This window comes from Grampus griseus, assembly GCF_964374135.1.
Source record: "Grampus griseus genome assembly, chromosome: 1".
Taxonomy (NCBI): Eukaryota; Metazoa; Chordata; class Mammalia; order Artiodactyla; family Delphinidae; genus Grampus; species Grampus griseus.
The window spans coordinates 77,643,832-77,661,834 of record NC_139017.1 but is presented as its reverse complement, the minus strand read 5'-3'; the positions used below and the strand labels follow the sequence as shown (position 1 = coordinate 77,661,834).

At 42.2% G+C, this 18,003-nt stretch overlaps 1 protein-coding gene across 1 annotated transcript in view; it reads left to right on the top strand.

The window, feature by feature from the left end:
• The first annotated feature begins 2,947 nt into the window (after positions 1 to 2,947).
• The window catches only part of LOC309819547 (myomegalin), a 149,148-nt gene continuing 134,092 nt past the window's right edge, over positions 2,948 to 18,003 (top strand). Inside the window, 1 exon segment of the mRNA XM_082649800.1 lies at positions 2,948 to 3,278. Within this exon segment, the coding sequence (XP_082505926.1) occupies positions 3,138 to 3,278 (141 nt within the window). The 5' untranslated portion in view covers positions 2,948 to 3,137.

Here is an 18,003-nt window from a genome sequence, read left to right as displayed (position 1 = left end):
CTGACTGAGGTGATTGTATACTGCACAGTGGGAAGAATTAACTGGGAAGGTCTTCTTGGCAATTGTTGGAACTGAAGGAATATAGAGAGACATATAAGTCATTGACCCTTGGGCAGCTTACAGACTAGTCGGAGAGGTAGACACATGAAAAAGTGAAAAGCTCTAAAATGTGTAAATAACCCTGCAGGACAACAGAAAAGCATTACCATGAGGCAGCATACGAGCACTTGCCAAACGTTAGTAGTTGCCTTAGGAGCTCAAGAGGAAAACGTTTTTCCAGTCTGGCGTAGCAGGGAAAGCTTTGTTTGGGTGGAATTCAAACTTGAGAAAGTGGCTTGAAAAAAGAGGCAGGGTGTCTTGAAAGGGTGTGATTTTTTTTTTTTCTTTTATACTAAGAGTGATGAGATGCCTGTGAAGGATTTTTAAGTAAGGGAGATGACAGGATAAGATTTGAGTTTTGAAAATAATGCTTTTAAAATAATGGGTTTTCTTAGCTTTAATAAGGAGAAGAACTAGCTGGATGAATTCTGGCAGACATGATAGACACTGTTGCAAAAGTTTTTGCCATGAGGTTTGTCGTGAGAATGGCACATGCAAGTTGAACTATTTAGCCAACAGCTGGATATGTAGGGCTAGATCTTGGGTGAGACAACTCAGTTGGAGGTTTGGGGACTGTTTGGGAGGCAAAAGTCAAAGCCCTAAAAGTGGATAAAATCTCTAAGGGAGAAAGTGTGAAGAGAAAAAAATCAGAAGGCTAATGGCTAATCATCATTTAAGTAGTAGCTTTAAAGAGCCAGGAAAAAAGAAAAAAAAAAACAACACAGAGAAGAGGCTAGAGAGATAGGAAAAGAACAAGGGATCACAGGGCATAAGAGAAAATAGGCTTAATGTGAAGAAAGAAATATATAGGTTGGATAAGAGCACCTGCATTCATAGGCAATTTTACTTTCCATAAAGCTTCTATTAAATTATCTTACATGATGAAAGAATCCAAGTAGACATCAAAAGCATGATTAAACACTAATCTAGAATCTGGCACCTGGTTCCCCCTGTGCAAAATGGAGGTAATAATAATCAGGTTATTCCTCTAGGAGCTTAGACCAGGAAAGGGCCTTAAAATCACCATTTCCAACCACTTCATTTTATAAATGAGGACAGTTAGGCCCCTGGAGACGTGTACTCCCAAGGTCATACGTCTATTTAGTAACAAAGCTGGGACCAGAGAAGGATCGTCTTGAGTCTTACCTCAGACTTTTCTCTTCCTCACTGTCTCTAATTAAGCCTAGGTGAAATTCATTTATTCTAAGAGCACAGATTTAATGAAATTAGCTAAATGCATTTTAAATGTGTGCTTTTTTTAAAAAAATGAAGACTATATTGTCTTAAGTTACCAGTGGTCTAGGTAAGAAATGTGCTGCCTACTTATAATCCAGCTCTATTTGAGAGAATGCTCAGTTCTCATTATGCCCTCCTGAGGCCACTTTATTCACTCAAATTTTTTCTGTCTTTCAAAGCAAAGTGCAAGTGCAACTCCTGGTCAAAGCTTTCTTTCTCTCACCATCCTAATGAGAATGAATCACTCTTTCTTCTGGGTTCCCACAGATTCAGTATTTTTCAAACTTTAGGACAAAACGTATTAGTGGGTCATGGAATCAATTCAGTGGGTCACTCTCCAACAGAGAAACGGAATAGGAAATATCAGAGTGCATCCTACATAGTGATGGTTAACATTACTTTGGGGAACTTTTACTTCAGTTGTGTGTGTGTGTGCATGCACTGGATTGCAGTGTGAAATGTAAAATGTTTGAATAACACAGGCCTGGAGGATTATAGTGTAAAACGTACGCACCTACATCTCTACGGCCACCTATCTCTTGGAGGGCTGGGACTGTCTTCATCTTTGTATTCCTCATGCCCAACATACTACCTGCAGTGTACAAAAAAGGGAGGTTGATTGGAATTATTATGAAGAGTGAAGAAAGAATTAGAAGAATGAAGAGCAGGTAGGTTGGGGAGGAAGCTTCTACGTGAATTAAGTATAAAGTTTTTGTTTCCTTTACTTTGGATGTTAATGTTAATTTGTTTTCAAGCTAGTATTACTGCAACCAAGAACCTGTGTGTGGTATCTGTGCTGTGGCGTTGTCTCCCAGTCACCTTCAATGTCCCGTGTGGTGTGGTATAAATAATACTTCCTGCCAGCGTTGCAGCTGTCATTCAAGGATCTTAGATTGCTTTAGGAGCAGGATCTGGTAATGAGTGCCTAGCTCCACTTGGCAGGTGCCGGAGTTAAGAACTAGTGACTGGGTAAAGTCTCTGGGCTCCAGCCTGACACCTCCCTCCATCGCCTCCCACCCTCTTTTCGCCCTCATCCCTTAGAGGGAGGAAACTTTGACCCTGCCTCTTGGAGCTTGTGTAACTGGTAAACAGATTTTTGCAAAGATTCCACTGAACTAGAAGATTGGCCCTTTCTTGGGAGGTGGCTCAGGTGTGTATGGGGGGAGGGGCACGGTAATAAAGGCTATTTCTTTAACTGCCTCAGGGCTGGAAAGGTCCAGGGAATAAAACTGGGAAGGAACTGTTGAGAGGTGAGCTTCTGGATCATTCAAGGAAATTAGAAACCCCTCTGATGAGTCGTTCTTTAAGATTTGCACCTGACAGAAGGGGGATATTTGATACGTGGTCACCATTTTGTGGGCCATTCTGTGTCCTTGCAACCCAACCATCACCTTGAATTACTCCCATTCCCCATTTCCTGGAAGCTTCTGAGGGTCAGCCCCCTCTCTTTTCTGAGAAACTGTTAACTGCCTACAGTTGGGCCTGAGAGGCTGAGGGAGGGTGAGAGCCGAGTCCTAGCTTGGAGTCGGGTTACACCACTTGTGTCTGAGTTCACGCAGCATGTTCCTCTGTCAGGGATTCCGCAAATATCTCCCGAGGTAAAAAAGGAAAGCGCGCTGCGCTCCGGCACCCAGAGCAGCGAGCCCAGGCCCAAGTGCGGGAGAGAGCGCCAGCCATCAGGGGCATGTCGCCGTAGCCTCGCAGCGTCGCCGCCGGCTCGCTTCATGCCGCGGTGCAGCTGCACCACGTTCCTGGGCTGAGGGGGCGATTGGGCATGTGCTCCTCCCCATGGGTTGCCCACCATGTCTAATGGATATCGCACTCTGTCCCAGCACCTCAATGACCTGAAGAAGGAGAACTTCAGCCTCAAGCTGCGCATCTACTTCCTGGAGGAGCGCATGCAGCAGAAGTATGAGGCCAGCAGGGAGGACATCTACAAGAGGGTGAGTGCGGGGGCCTGCGGCTCGTGGGGGGCAGGGGCTGGTGGTGGACATCCAGATTCCGAGCTCTTCCTAGCTGGTGCTGTGCGAATCAGTGGGGTAGGCGGTCTCCCGGCCTGGCCTGGCCTGTTCACCTTAACGCCAGTGTGACCTTGGACAAGCCCATTTCACCTCATCGGTGCCTGTTTCCTACTTTCCTACTCTGTAAAGAGAGCGAGCTGGATTAAATCAGAGGCTCTCGACCTGTGGTTTGGAACTGTGTAGAACGATCACCTTGGGGGCTGGTTTAAAGTGTCGATTACTGCCTTACCCCCAGGGATTCTGATTTAGGAAGGGAGGGGGAGCTTAGAAATCTGCATTTTTAAACAAGCCCCGGAGGTGACTGAAGCTGGTAGTTTTCAAGTCACACGCTCTGCTTAGAGAAGGGACCCTTCTAGCTCTGGCACATGGGGGCAGGGAATGATGCCATGGGGAACGGGGCAGGGGCTGAGGACGTTTCTGTTCCTTGAGAAATTCGTGTTTGTTTTTGAAGATGATTATGCAGATGAGCTTTTAGGACGGAGTCTTAGGCATTTTCATCTTTAGGAATAGTTCACCTTAGAATGAAGAAAGGGTATTGATGGAATGAACAGCCGTTGGCCTTGGGTGGGGTGGGAGAGGGAATGGCGGCTTCCCTGAAAGGGAGGGCTGTCTTGATTGATGGGGGAGTGGGGCTGGGAAGGAAGACAGAGGGGATTGGCTGAGTTGAGGGTGAGATGAGACAGCACCTTGGTAAGAGGACATTAGGCTACGGTTTACAAGGATTAAGCTTCGTAACTGGTTGCCACAATGTTGATTTCCTTAGCTTTCTTAGTGTCTGGGCTAGCAGGACCTGAAGCGGCCTGAGCGACCTGGAGCTGGTGGCCTCTGACTTTATCAGTTTCTAAATCTCCAGCTGTTTGCACCAGAGGACTCTACCAATATTATCATTATCTATGTGTGCCCTGTCCTGTCGAGAAGGAGTTTGGGAAGCATTACAGGCTGCTAGATAATACTTTAGATCAGAGGAATAACTGGTGTTTCAGACCCAAACCACTGTTTGGTAAATTCAACTAAGATGAACAGCTAAATCTGAGGGAGTTAGCCCTATTTTCTGACTTTTCTGGATTTCCATGTTTTAATCTGAATTTTCCTGAAATTGATCCAGACTCATCTTTTGTCTTTTATGTGACTATATAGTGAATGTGCCTCAATGGAGCTGCCAGGGGTCAAGGGGGATATTGCCAAGTGAGGGTTGGTAACTCAGAGAGAGGGAGAAGGGGAGCGTGAGTGCAGTATTTGCCTCGGAGTAGGAATAGTGAATGAATTTGTTCACTGTGCAGAGGGAGGGACATTTTCCCATTAACTGTCTCCAAAGCAAGACAGAAGAAAGGGGCAATTTCGTAGATAATTTGAGGGAAAGGATTTTTTTAGCTTGAATCAAATGACCGCTTGAGTCAGTTGGTCTCACCCTCTGCTCTGCACTGGCTAAGGGGACACTCTGGGTGGGTGTGAGAGGGCACCGTCGCTGTCCTGGAGAAGTGTGACTGAGAGGATTATAGGAGCTGCACCGAGGTATGGTGGGGGTAAGTGGGCCACAGGACATTGTCACATGCAGAGGTGACAACCCTTTGTTAGACTCCTGTATTGACACTAGTCCCACTCAGAAAGTAGAAACGGCCCTGTCTCTTCCTGGTCTAAGAGCAGAGTAGTCAGGCAGCTACAGGCATCCTATAATATGGGGAATCTCAAACTATTGTGTCCCCTCCTTTCCCTTCTCACCATACCTTTGTTCCATTCGCCTGTCACATTACTCATCCTGTTTGGCTGCGATTATTTGGGAAGCACCAACAGCCTAGGTTAAAATGCCCTTATTTGGGAAGCAGAATACATAAAGCCGTTATCAATCATGAACATCGTAGTTGAAGTTAGTTTATCACACTGTGTAGTGATGAGGAATTGATAGAAATCGGGGCAGTTGCATTTTGATGGAAGGACAAGGGATTAGAAAACCACAGATCAGGAGCCTTGGACAATCAGAGACCTGGGCGAGTTACTTAGCATCTCTGAGCCTGTTCCAGTCCCTGTAGAACTGGCATTAAGAATAACGCACAGGGGCTTCCCTGGTGGCACAGTAGTTGAGCGTCCGCCTGCCGATGCAGGGGACACGGGTTCGTGCCCCGGTCCGGGAAGATCCCACATGCCGCGGAGCAGCTGGGCCTATGAGCCATGGCCGCTGAGGCTGCGCGTCCGGAGCCTGTGCTCCGCAACGGGAGAGGCCACAAGAGTGAGAGGCCCGCGTACCGCAAAAAAAAAAAAAAAAAGAATTATGCACAGCACCATAGGCCCTGAAAATTATTTGTTGAGAGTATGAATAAATAGCAGCCATAAAGATTAAATAAGAAGACATAATCAAAGCACTTTGTAAACTTCATAGCATCCTACAGGTATGAGAGGGTAGTAGTTGTATGCCTACTAGTAGTAATAGTTATTATGATATTTAAAAATGATAAAGCAATTTGGTTCCTTTAATCTCACCCTCAGACGTTCCCATGAATGGGTTTTACGTTCATCCATGTTAGTCCCTTTGTGACTCCACAAGGTTAGGTCAATTAATTAGCAGCCATGTTGGCAGAGACAGGGAGAGTGATGTGCAGTGCATCACATGGTAAGTCAGGTAGTTCAGATAAGAATTTAGAGCCCTGTTCTGTGACTAAACTTAGCTTGATTTTTTTTTTTAGTGTTGGAAGGACTCTTTAAATATAGTAAAAGCATTAAATCATGCCCAACTAAGTGAGAATCTGCAATAATTTGGGTGCTGTATGCATGGATTCTCTTAAAGAAAACCAGTATTTGTGAAACATATGTAATAAAATTCTATTATGAATAGTAACTATTTTATCATTTCACATATTTTTACTACTGCAGACTTTTGTTGAGATATTTGTACTGAAGAGTAAAAAGTTACTGTCTTAGTGAGAGGCAGTCAAGCATTTCACCATAGTGACTACAGGGAAGGGAAATATGAGAAACTGCAGGAGAAAAGGACTGGAGAGTGGGTTCTGTCTTTTTCTTTCCAAGTGGCAAGTCCTCCTTTATGTAGTTGATTGAGAGACAGACTAAAGTAGATATACATAATTCTTCATTGTAAAGGAAGCTACAAGGCTGTTTAATTGTAAGAGAAGTTGTAAGAGTTAGAGAGTTACATAAAAGCCTAAAAGTATCAACTTCAGAGCAAGTAAATAAAAAAGGAGTTAAGGGTTTCTCTCTTTCAAGATACTCAGAGAATTCAGAAATAAAATAATATTAAATTATACATAAGAGTTGGTTCTGCGAGACTGGCTATTTTTGGTTGAATGTTTAAGTTAAACTACCCTTTAAGCTTCAGCTTCTGTAAATATTTAAACACACAGGAGGAGGCTGCTTACCCTCAGCACAGAACAACTAGGGTATATACCTACATGATTAGGTACCACTGCCCCCTCTTGATAGCAAATATTAATTGTAGGTTCAGTTTTGGGGGAAGACAATATATAAAGCAAGGAAGGGAGAAACCGTTGCAGTACACAGAGCTCCTGATTCTGGAGCAAAGTAAAGTGAGAAAACACTGTGAGTGGTTTACAGCTGAGCATGGCCCACTCCCAGGAAGACTGGCTTGTTAGCATTTCTGAACAGCAGCTGCTCTGGTAAATAATTTCTGGGCGGCAACTTGGCTGACTTCCTCGTTGTTGTTGATTATCTAATCCTGCATCTTCTCATGATAGCTGAGCGTGCCCCCACTAGAAATAGGCCCAACCCTGGAATTTGTGAAATCCACTGCTGTGTGATAAACACCCAATCCCCAAACAGCATACAAAACCACCATCCACTGTGTTTTGCCACACGATGACTACTTACTTGCTAAGCTTGTGTGAATTTATTATTATATAAGGTTGCTTTGAAAAAGATTTAAGGTTCCATTCTAAGAATGGAATTTAAAATCTGACAGGGTCAGATCCAATAACAAAAGCGACAGGAGAAGCTCAATGTTGTCCTCCTGGACCAGATAGAGTCAATGTTTAAATATGACACAATTGGTGTTGGACGGTTAAAGTCGATTTGGCCTTTAGACAGGAGTTGAAAGAGTTGTGTTCCATTGTTTTGTGGTCTTTAAACTGCCTGACTTCTTTGAGCTGTGGTTTCTCATCTTTGAGACTAGATATTTTTCCTGAGCAAACTTTGAAGTTTATACGTAGCTTATTTCTGCAGCTAGGTTTGTTTGGTTTTTGGTTTTTTTCACAGCTAGGTTTTTAAAATCATGATAAACAGCCCACTGACTTTACTTGCCTACCAAATTTTTATCATTTCTACTGTTCTGCTATCACTGGGCATAGTAGTTAAGAGTTAGGAATAAGACAGGCTTGAGATGGAATCTTGGTTCTACTACTTGCTACCTGGGTTAACTTGGGCAAATACTATAATTTCCCTGAGCTGAAGTAGGTCTTGTAATAATTTCTATCTTACAGCGTCTGGAGCAAGATCAAGTGAGCCAATCCATTGAAACCAGCACAATGCCTCTCACATGGTAGTAAGCCCTCAAACAATATTTGCCCCTGTTGTGACAAACTGGGAGATGGCAGAATTATCCAGATAAGTCCAGTTACTGGACACATCCAATTTGGGCCACTTTTGAATTCCAAATCAGTTTCTTCTTCTTCAGTAGTAGATTTGGGACAATTTGTCCTATTTGTCTCAATTCTCCATTTTAGTTTGCCCATGTATAAATAACATATATAATCGAAGTGTCCCTATTACAGCACAGTTACTATCACCCTCCCATACAAATGTTTCTTCAAAAAAAAATAAACAAGAAAGGCTAGATTTGTTAAATTTTTTAATAAAATATTTTATTTAGTAATAATACAAAGTCCTTTGCTTTCACAAAAATTATTATGACTATGCTTGTTTATGATTCAAAATTTTTTATCACCTTGGTTTAATACTTTGTAGCTTGGCCTGGTTCTAAATTATTTAATTTTTAAGACCTAGCTTTCTTTTTAATGGAGATATAATTAACGTATTATGTTAATTTCAGGTGAACAACATAATGACTCTATATGTATATGTCACGAGATGATCACCCCAGTTAAGTCTAGTTCACATCCATCACCACACATGGTTACAATTTTTTTTCCTTGTATGAGAACTTTCAAGATCTGCTCTCTTCATTGAATTTCTTTTTGTCTCAATGACTGATTCTCTTTAGTCCTAACCTGATTTCTTTAGGCTTTGGGAAATACGATGAGTAAGAGTATACGTGCAGACTTACAGTGCTAAGTACCCAAAAGTTCAGTGAAGCCCCAAGGAACTCCATCAGGCCATATAATTTAGGAACCTTGACTTGAACCAATGGAGGCAATTACAGAAAAACAAGTATCTTTGAGGGATATCAAAATGTAGGGACACAAGTTTTGAACTCAGTCAGAAAACTTGAATTCTGTGTTCCTTTTTTTTTTTTTTATTTTGGCTGCGCCGCATGGCTTGCGGGATCTTAGTTCTCCGACCAGGGATTGATCCTGGGCCACCGCGGTGAAAGCGTCAAGTCTTAACCACTGGACTGCCAGGGAATTCCCAGAAAACTTGAATTCTGAATTTACCTTTCCCTACTACATATCCTTGGCCTGGTCCTTAACTTCTTTGAACCTTAGTTTCCCGAAATGGAGGCATGAATTCCCGCCCTGCCCTCCTCCCTATATGTAAACATGTTTAATGTGTTAGATGTTAAATAAATGTAAAGGATTATGACCATCCTGCATACCTGGAGACACATACTAGAGAGCGTGCACCTTCTCAGATTACTGTCTAAAGTAACTTGCAGCTGCTGCTGCAGAATAAGTGGTTTTCTTATATTTAACAGAGTTGACTGTTTTCTTTTTATAGTTGGATACCTTGTTTAGTCAGCTGCTAAGTTTTTTTCCCCTATGTTTTACTTATGTGAACTTTAAGAAATGTGTACAGTAAGGAAGGGGGAAATGTAAATAAAGAGAAAGAAATAAGGGTGAATTTGGCCAAACTATTTTTAAACATTTCTGTGGAACTCACAGAGTCTCGTGTGTCCATGTCTGTACATACTGTGTGTGCTGACACCTCATTCTCTGCTTTCTGAGTTCTTGAAGGCTTGCTTGTGCATTTCCTCTTCTTTGGGGGAGTAGAAGTAGGAAGAAAGTAGGGAGACTTCATTCATTAAATAGTTGTAACCAATAGTTGTGTTTTTGGTTAAAAAAATTTTTTTAAACTTCACACCCATTTGGATGGCTATGATAAAACCAAAACAAAAACAGAAAATAACATACGTTGGCCAGGATGTGGAGAAAGTGGGAACCCTGTGTATAGCTGGTTGAGAATGTAAAATGGTGTTGCCACTGTGGAAAACAGTATGACAATTCTTCAAAAAATTGAACATAGAATTATTATATGATCCAGCAATTCAAATTCTAGGTATATACCCAAAATAAGTGAAAGCAGGAACTCGAACAGATATTTGTACACCCACATTCATAGCAGTATTATTCACTTAGCCAAAAGGTAGAAGCAAAATAAGTGTCCACTGACAGATAAATGGATAAACAAAATGTGGTATATACATACAATGGAATATTATTAAGCCTTAAAAAGGAAGGAAATTCTGACACATGTTACAGATTGGATGAACTTTAAGGATGTTATACTAAGTGAAATAAACCAGTCACAAAAGGACAAATATTATATGATTCCACTTACAGGAAGTACCTAGAGCAATCAAATTCATAAAGACAGAGAGTAGAATGGTGGTTGCCAGGGGCTGTGGGGAGGTAGGGAATGGGGAGTTATTGTTTAATGGATATAGACTCAATTGGGGAAAAAGTTCTGCAGGTGGATGGTTACACAATGTTAATGTACTTAATGCCACTGACCTGTATAGTTAAAAATGGTTAAAATGGTAAACTTTATATTATGTATATTTTACCACTAAAATTTTTTAAAGCAACTTTCCCATAACTGTCATAGTTACTTTAAAATTTTGTGAAATCCTTAACAAATACAACTTTTGGCTTTGTTTTGTTTTTACCTAACACAACTCTTCTCATTTTTAAGAGCTCTTAATTAGATGTCATAATACTTACCTGTTTGGAAGAGGACATTTTTTTCCTTTGAATACTTAAGACCTTTTCTTTTAATCACTAGGAAACAAATCTAAAACTAAATCCTGATTTAATTTTAAACCACTTTCAACTATCTCCTTAACTATGTCTACATAATTTGTACTTCTGCAGGGACTTATCAGAAAGCCACTTCTTCCTATTATGTACATCCAGGTTTACACACTGATAGAGGGAGCGTAATATAGTTGAAAGACTAGGCATCGTAAGTCCCTGTCTCAAGTGTTTACCTTATTTACATTATCACCTTGGCCATTCATTTACTCATGTCTCTACACATGCATTCGTTAATTCAAGCATCTATTGACTGCTGTATGCCAGCTACTGTGCTAGATGCTGGTGGAGAAAGTTATCAACAAATAAATAAAAATGGTATAATAAGGGCTACTATAGAGGTATGTACAGATTGCTCTATAGTACTAAGGAGAACAGTAAAATGCACCAGAAAAGGCCTTGTCAAGCACATGAAGTTTGAACTGAATCTTAAAAAATAATAATAGAACAAGGATCGGGGTAAAGCATTTCAGGCAGAAGGAATAGTATTTACAAGCGCATAGAAACAGGAAAAAGCATTGCGTGCTTGACACACTTCAAATCTTTCAGTATGACTGGAACACATGATATTGAGGACTTGTGGTGGTGGTTGGAAAGGTAAGCAGGGGACAAATCATGGAGAACTTTGGATTTTGCCATTCATGCATTAATAAACATTAATTGGGCTCCTACTATATTCCAAGTACTATGCTGGGAAGTTGAGGCTTCAAAGATGCATGAGACACAAGTGATATAGAGTATGGTAGGAGTCAGTAGTAGAGATCGTATGAAGTATAAGGGAACTCAAATGAGGCATCTCTAACCCAACTGAATAGAGGAGATGGAAGGAAAATCTACTAAGGAGTCTTTGAAGAGATGACCCCTGAGCTTTGTCTTCAAAGGAGAGTAAGCATTGGTTAGTCAATGGTGCGGGGGCGGGGGGAGGGGAGGGTTAAAAGAAAGAAGCAAAAGCTAAGAGACAAGAAACCACATTGTATGTGTGGAGAATTGTAAGTGGTTTTGTGTTGCTAAATTTAAGTTCTAGGCATAGAATGAGGCTGAAGGGTCTGCAGGGCGTAATCCTTTGTGCCATTTTAAAGAGTGTAGACTTTATCCTAAGGAGGATAGGAAGCCACTGGTGGGCTTTAAGCAGCAGGGAACATGCCAGATCCTTCTGATGGGTGGGGAAGATGGATTCAAGGAAGATAAGACAGGAAGTCAGGAGAACAGATAGGCCAACCAAGAGATGATGAGGGCCTAAATGAGGCCCATGGCAATAGGAGTGGAGGAGAGGGAGCTGATGTGCGAAATATTTGGGAAGTCAACTATCTATAGGACTTCGTGATTGATGGGATGGGAGGGTTGACGGAAAGGAATCAAGAAGACTGCCAGGATCCTGGCTAAGACAAGTCGCTTCTTCTGGGTCTCTGGTTCTTTAGGTATAAAACGTGTGGGCTGAACTGGAATTGACACTAACATCTCTCCCAGCTCTGAAGTTCCGTGATTCTGAGCAGCCCCTTTGGATACTCTCACCTTAACTAAGGTAGTCGCTTCCCTTCTCCCAGTCTCACAGCTCCTCTGATGCCTTCTCAGGAAGGCACGTGCCAGCAGAGCTGAGATGGCTTTAAAACTGCCAGTCAATGTTAGGAAACTCTAGTGCTGTTACCAGGTAGCTGGAGTTATAATTAGCCCAGTTGCTAGGGAAAAACTGAGATTCTGTAAGCATGGGCTGCCAGAAACAGCTTTTCCCAACTGGATGAATTTATTTGTTTACGAGAACAAAGAGGATATGGAGGGAATGTTTTTAATGTGTTTTTGGAGAATGCAGCTTTTGCCCAGGGTATAGGGTATGTTCAAAGCAAAAAATAGGTTTGTTGCTTGGGCTACTCAACATCTCGTCTGCGGTAGGAGGAGTGGATCTGAAAATTCTGCTTTGATATATATTTGGATAGCTGGAAAATGACTTACTTTCACTTGAAAGGAGATAAATAACACAGAATCAGTTTAGAGTTACAAAAGATCCTGGAGATAGTCTGTATGCCCCCTTCACTTTTTAAAAAAATAAATTTATTTATTTATTTATTTTATTTTTGGCTGTGTTGGGTCTTCATTGCTGCGCGCAGGCTTTTTCTAGTTGCGGTGAGCAGGGGCTACTCTTCGTTGTAGTGCATGGGCTTCTCATTGCGGTGGCTTCTCTTGTTGCGGAGCACGGGCTCTAGGCGCGTGGGCTTCAGTAGTTGTGGCATGTGGGCTCAGTAGTTGTGGCTCGCGGGCTCAGTAGTTGCAGCACACGGGATTAGTTGCTCCGGGGCATGTAGGATCTTCCCAGACCAGGGCTCGAACCCGTGTCCCCTGCATTGGCAGGCAGATTCTTAACCACTGTGCCACCAGGGAAGTTCCCCTCACTTCACTTCTTAAGAAAGCTTTTTATTTTAAAGGAACTTTAGATATACAGAATAGGTGCAAAAATAGAGAGTTCCTATATACCATTCACTCAGCTTTCCCTAATGAGTAAAACATTTATTTTAAAGACAGAGAGACAGAGACCCAGAGTGGTAAAGTAACTCGCCTAAGGTCACATTGCAAATTAATGGTCATGTTGAAACTAGAATCCAGGAGGCCTTGCTTCCTGTCCAGGCACTTGTAGTGACTTCCTGGGTCTTCAAAAAAAGTTCAAGGAATTTATATGCTTGTCAGAAGTTTAGACTTTCTTCTTTGTATTGATAATCCTGGGCTAAAATAGAGTCTACACAGCAGAAGCTAGAGTACTTCACAGATAAATGATTCTGTACCCTGTGCCTGCTGTCAAATATTTAGTTCCTCAGCCTACGTACCCCTTCCCTAGGAGTTTCATCATTATATGTTTCCAAAAGCCATGGGGATCTTTTTTTTGGTGGGGGGAGGCTGGGGGGTTTCTTCCTTCTCTGGCCTTTGCCATCTCATCTAAGCAAGTTCAACTTCCCAGAGAAATGAGGCTGTGTTATACATGGAGAAGGTACAGAGCAGGGGGCTGGTGCAAACTGGAAAGGGGCCCACCCTATCATGTTAAGTAGCAGCTAATCCACCCACACACCAAAAGACAGTGATCTGACTTGGTACATGCCGTTCTGTGGAGAGCTAAGTAATAGTCAGGTGGCTTTTTGCCAAGCAACTTTAGAACAGACTTTGGGCCGCACTGGGCAGTTATCATCCCTGTTATTTGGAAACTTGGCTCAAAGAGGTTGGGAGTGAATGAAAGGCACCGACTGCCTTGTCATGCCAGCTTTTTACCTCCCAACCTCACATACGGCCCCACTGGCGTGTCGGGCAGGAAGCCACCTCTTTATACACACAGAGCCGTAGCCCACATGGAGGCTTGAGGAGGAAGCCCTCCTCTGAGGCCCCTGGGTGGACAGAGGCTGCCAGCATGAAGGCCATGACCTAGAGCTGCAAAAGGAGAGTCTGGGCCCTGGCTGAGGGCCAGAAGTAAGCAAGTCCTTCCAGGTCACTTTTCCTTAGTAGGTTTCAGAGCTTCTTTCTGAAGCCACAGAGGTGGCTGCCCCTCCTAGAAATACTCCATCAGACCCCCCCCCCCCATCCAGATTCTCTCTAGTCAAGCAGAGCGTATGCTCAGTACAAACATAAACCTTGTCCTGCCCACCTAACACAACTCAGTTGATGACATGGTGTGTTGTCATCACTCTGCTGCAAAGTCAGGAGCTCCTGAGTCTAGAGCTGGATCCTAGGGTCTTCCTGGCACAGAAATCAGATGAAGGTAGTGGACCTCTGGGTCTCAGAGGAGAAGGTCCTTTAGAGGTGGGGAGCAGTCTCCACTTGAAGTCTTTTTTTTTCTCTCCGATCCCTTCCAGGTTTGTGGGATTATGGAGAAGCCCAGGTTGCTGCCAAACCATTTGAAGCCTCAGAGAACTCAGTCAGGATGGTCGTAACTGGTCCCTGCCAGTCTCTACAAAGCTGAGGGTGAGAGCAGAGAGGTCCCTTCAGCTGTGGAAAGCTTCGTTGTGTCGGGCCACATCAGGGGGCTTGCCTGAATTGCTGCAGGTGGAGGGTGGTGATGTCAGTTAGAACCAGAACTCTGCCTCAGGCTTTCTCTACCCTCCTTTGGCCCTCAATGCTAACTTCCTAATTTCTCTCTCCCCTCTTTCCTCTCCTGTTCTCCCTACTTCTTCGAGGTGTCAAAATATGTCACCAGGGCCTAAGGGTCTTGATATAAGATGGAGGGCAATTAATGGTCACGAGGAAAATAGCCTGAGGACTCCTTCTCTATCTATTTCTAGGCTACTTATCTCCAGGAGAGGTTTCTAGGCCCAGGTCTTGTCCCACCTTTTGGTATCAGTAACCTGTCCTTCTTTGTCTTGTATCCTCTCTCCTCTATTCCCAAATTTGTGCATACACATGGAAAATATATGCTAAATACTTCACATTTAGACCCTATGGAGGAGGGGATCCATTTGGTGTTTACTACGTGCCAGGCACTATGCTATGCAGTTTACATATATTTAATTCCAACCACATAATAACCCTATGAAGTTGGTTGTCCCCATTTTTCACAGGACCAGATTTGCCATTAATAGCCTCAGGGTGTATACCTGGTATCCTAGCAGCTACATGGCCTAATTCTTCAGTTAATAAGCAAGGTCTTGGCACATTCTTTAGAAACTAAAGTCAGTCACTGTTCAAATGCAAATGATGTTTTTTAGTGAATAACTCTACATTGCGTTAAGGTCAGACTAAAAAGAAAAGAAGGAGCTCTAGTAAAATGATATCCATTTTCATGGTGGTTTTTACCAAGATTGTGGCAGGAAGAGGTGGCATTGTCTCATTGATGTATCTGCCCTAAAAGGTGGCATTGACCTTATTTTTACTTGTGAAACAGGTGCAATTGCCATGTGGAATGTAATAGAAACCAGGCTGTCCTTATCCCCGTACATTGCCCTGTCAGACTAGTGCTGTCTGGTGTAGAACTCCAGAAATTCAGAGGAAATTGAGAAATATTCAGACTCAAAAATTAGAACTTAAAAATTAGAAAATGAGGCAAATGAGAAAAGGGCAATGGAATTGGGATTTTTAATTTGGGGAAGAACAAACTCAGAGGTGACCTAATAGAAAATTTTAGAAGTCTCAGTATGTGACAGACAGTGATTAGCTATGCTCTGTCCCTGCAAGAATAAAATTAGGTTGATCCTAGTTGAAACCTAAGCATTAGGCCTCGTTCATTTAAAAATATTTATTGAATATTCAATAACACCTACTATGTTATATTCGTAGTACCTACTATATTCATTCACCTATATTGATAGTACCTACTATGTTCCAGGTGCTATTGGAGGTGGTTATAATAATAATATAAATGAGGAAAACAGTTGAGCATTCCTACCCTCATGAAATTTATATTCTATTATGAGGGGGCAGACAATAAATAAATATTAAATAACATATTTAGAATGTTGGCAAGTGGTAAGTCCTAATGGGGAAAAAAATAGTAGAGTAGGGTAAGGGGGTCAAAAAGTATAAGAATGGAGGGCAGTTTGCAGCATTCAAGAGTGGTCAGGAGAGGCTACATTTAGAAAGTGGTTTTTAAAACACATTATCTCCCAGTTTACATGAGTCAGCAGTCCAGGCACAGCTTAGCTGAGTTCTCTGCTTAGGGTTTTACTAGGCTACAACCAAAGTAATGGCCAGGCTGAATTCTTATCTGGAGGCTTGACTGGGGATGAATCTGCTTCTGAGCTCACTTGAGTTGTTGGCAGAATTTATTTCCTTGTAGGACTCAGGGCCCAGACTTCTTGCTGAATGTTGGCTAGAGACTGCCCATAGTTCTTTGAAGCCACCTACTGTTCCTTGCCATGTGGACTTTCCCCACACATTCACATCATCAAGGCAGCAAGGAGAAGCTCTAGAGCAAGTCAGCTAGTAAGATATTCTTAATACTTAACGTAGTCACAGGAGTGACAGTACGTCGCCTTTGCCATAGACTGTTGGTTGGAAGCAAGTTACACATCCTGCTGTACTCAAGGTGGGGATTACACGAAGACATGAACACTGGAAGGCAGGGATCATGGGGAGCCCTGTTAGAGACTGTCCACCACATGATTTTCCTGTATCTTTTTGTAACTTTATTATACAGATATGAGATGGGAAGGGAAGTCAATAAACATGAGAATGACCAGTGGATGGAGGAAGATTTATTCATGGGTTTACCGTCACAGCATTTATAACCCCCATAAGGCTGACCTGAGGCAATGAAACCAGCCCAGATTGGTGGTCTCTATGCTGAGCTCCTTACTCACCCTTTGTACTTGGCTGTTTGGGTTGCCATTTCTGTTTTCCTCTCTCTCTTTTTTTTTTTTTTTTGTTTAAATTAACTGTATTAAGTGTACAGTTTGATGAATTTTAACAAATATATATATATCTACTTATGAAATAGCCACCCCACAACTGAGATATAAAACACTTCCATCGCCCCAAAAAATTGCTGTGTGTCCCACTGGTGCCAGTCCTTTTACATCTCTGACTGCTGGAAACCATTGATCTGCTTTCAGTCTATACTTTAGTTCTGTCTATTCTAGAATTTCCTATAAATGGAATCAGGGAGTATAGATTCTGGTGTTAGGCTTCTTTCACTTAGCACAATGATTTTGAGGTCATCTATGTTGTTTGTATCAGTAGTTTACTCTTTTTTATTGCTGAGTAGTATTCCATTGTATGAATATAATGCAATTTGTTTATCCATTCACCTGTTGATGAACATATGGATTGTGTCCTGTGATTGGCTATTACGACTAAAGGTGCTGTGCATATCCATGTACAAGTCTTTGTTGTATTTCTCTTGGATAAATACCCAGTAGTAGAATTGTTAGATCATATAATAATCATGTACTTCAATTTATAAGATACTACCAAACTGTTTTCCAGAGTGGCTATGCAATAGAAAATAGTTTTTAAGCAACGACCTAAAGGAGATGAAGAAGTTAGCCAAACAGATAACTGGGAGGAGACCATTCCAGGTAGAGAAAGAGCAGGAGAGCCATGGAGGCTGAAACAGCATAAGAATGGGCAAGGATGTTGGGAGATGAGGTCCCAGAGGTAATGGAGATTGTACACATCAGATAGGCCCTAGTAGATAATTTTAAAGACTTCAGCTTTTACTCTGAGTGACAAGATGACACTCAGCCAGTGACAGTCCTATCTGACATTTGAAAGATCATTGTATTACAGTACTGAGAATAACCCATAGGAAGGCAAGGGTAGAAGCCAGAAGGGCTATTAGGAAGTCATTGTAGTTGTCCACATAAGAGATGGTGATCAGGCTAAGGTAATAGCAGTTAATGTGGAGAGAAGTGGTGAAGGTAACACCAACAAGATTGCTGATGGATTGGATATGGAATGTGAGAGAAAGAAAGGAATCAATGATGACATCAGGGGTTTTGGCCTAAGCAACTGGAAGGATGGAGTTGCCATAATTGAGATAGGGAAGATAGAGCAGGTTTGAGGGTAGAGAG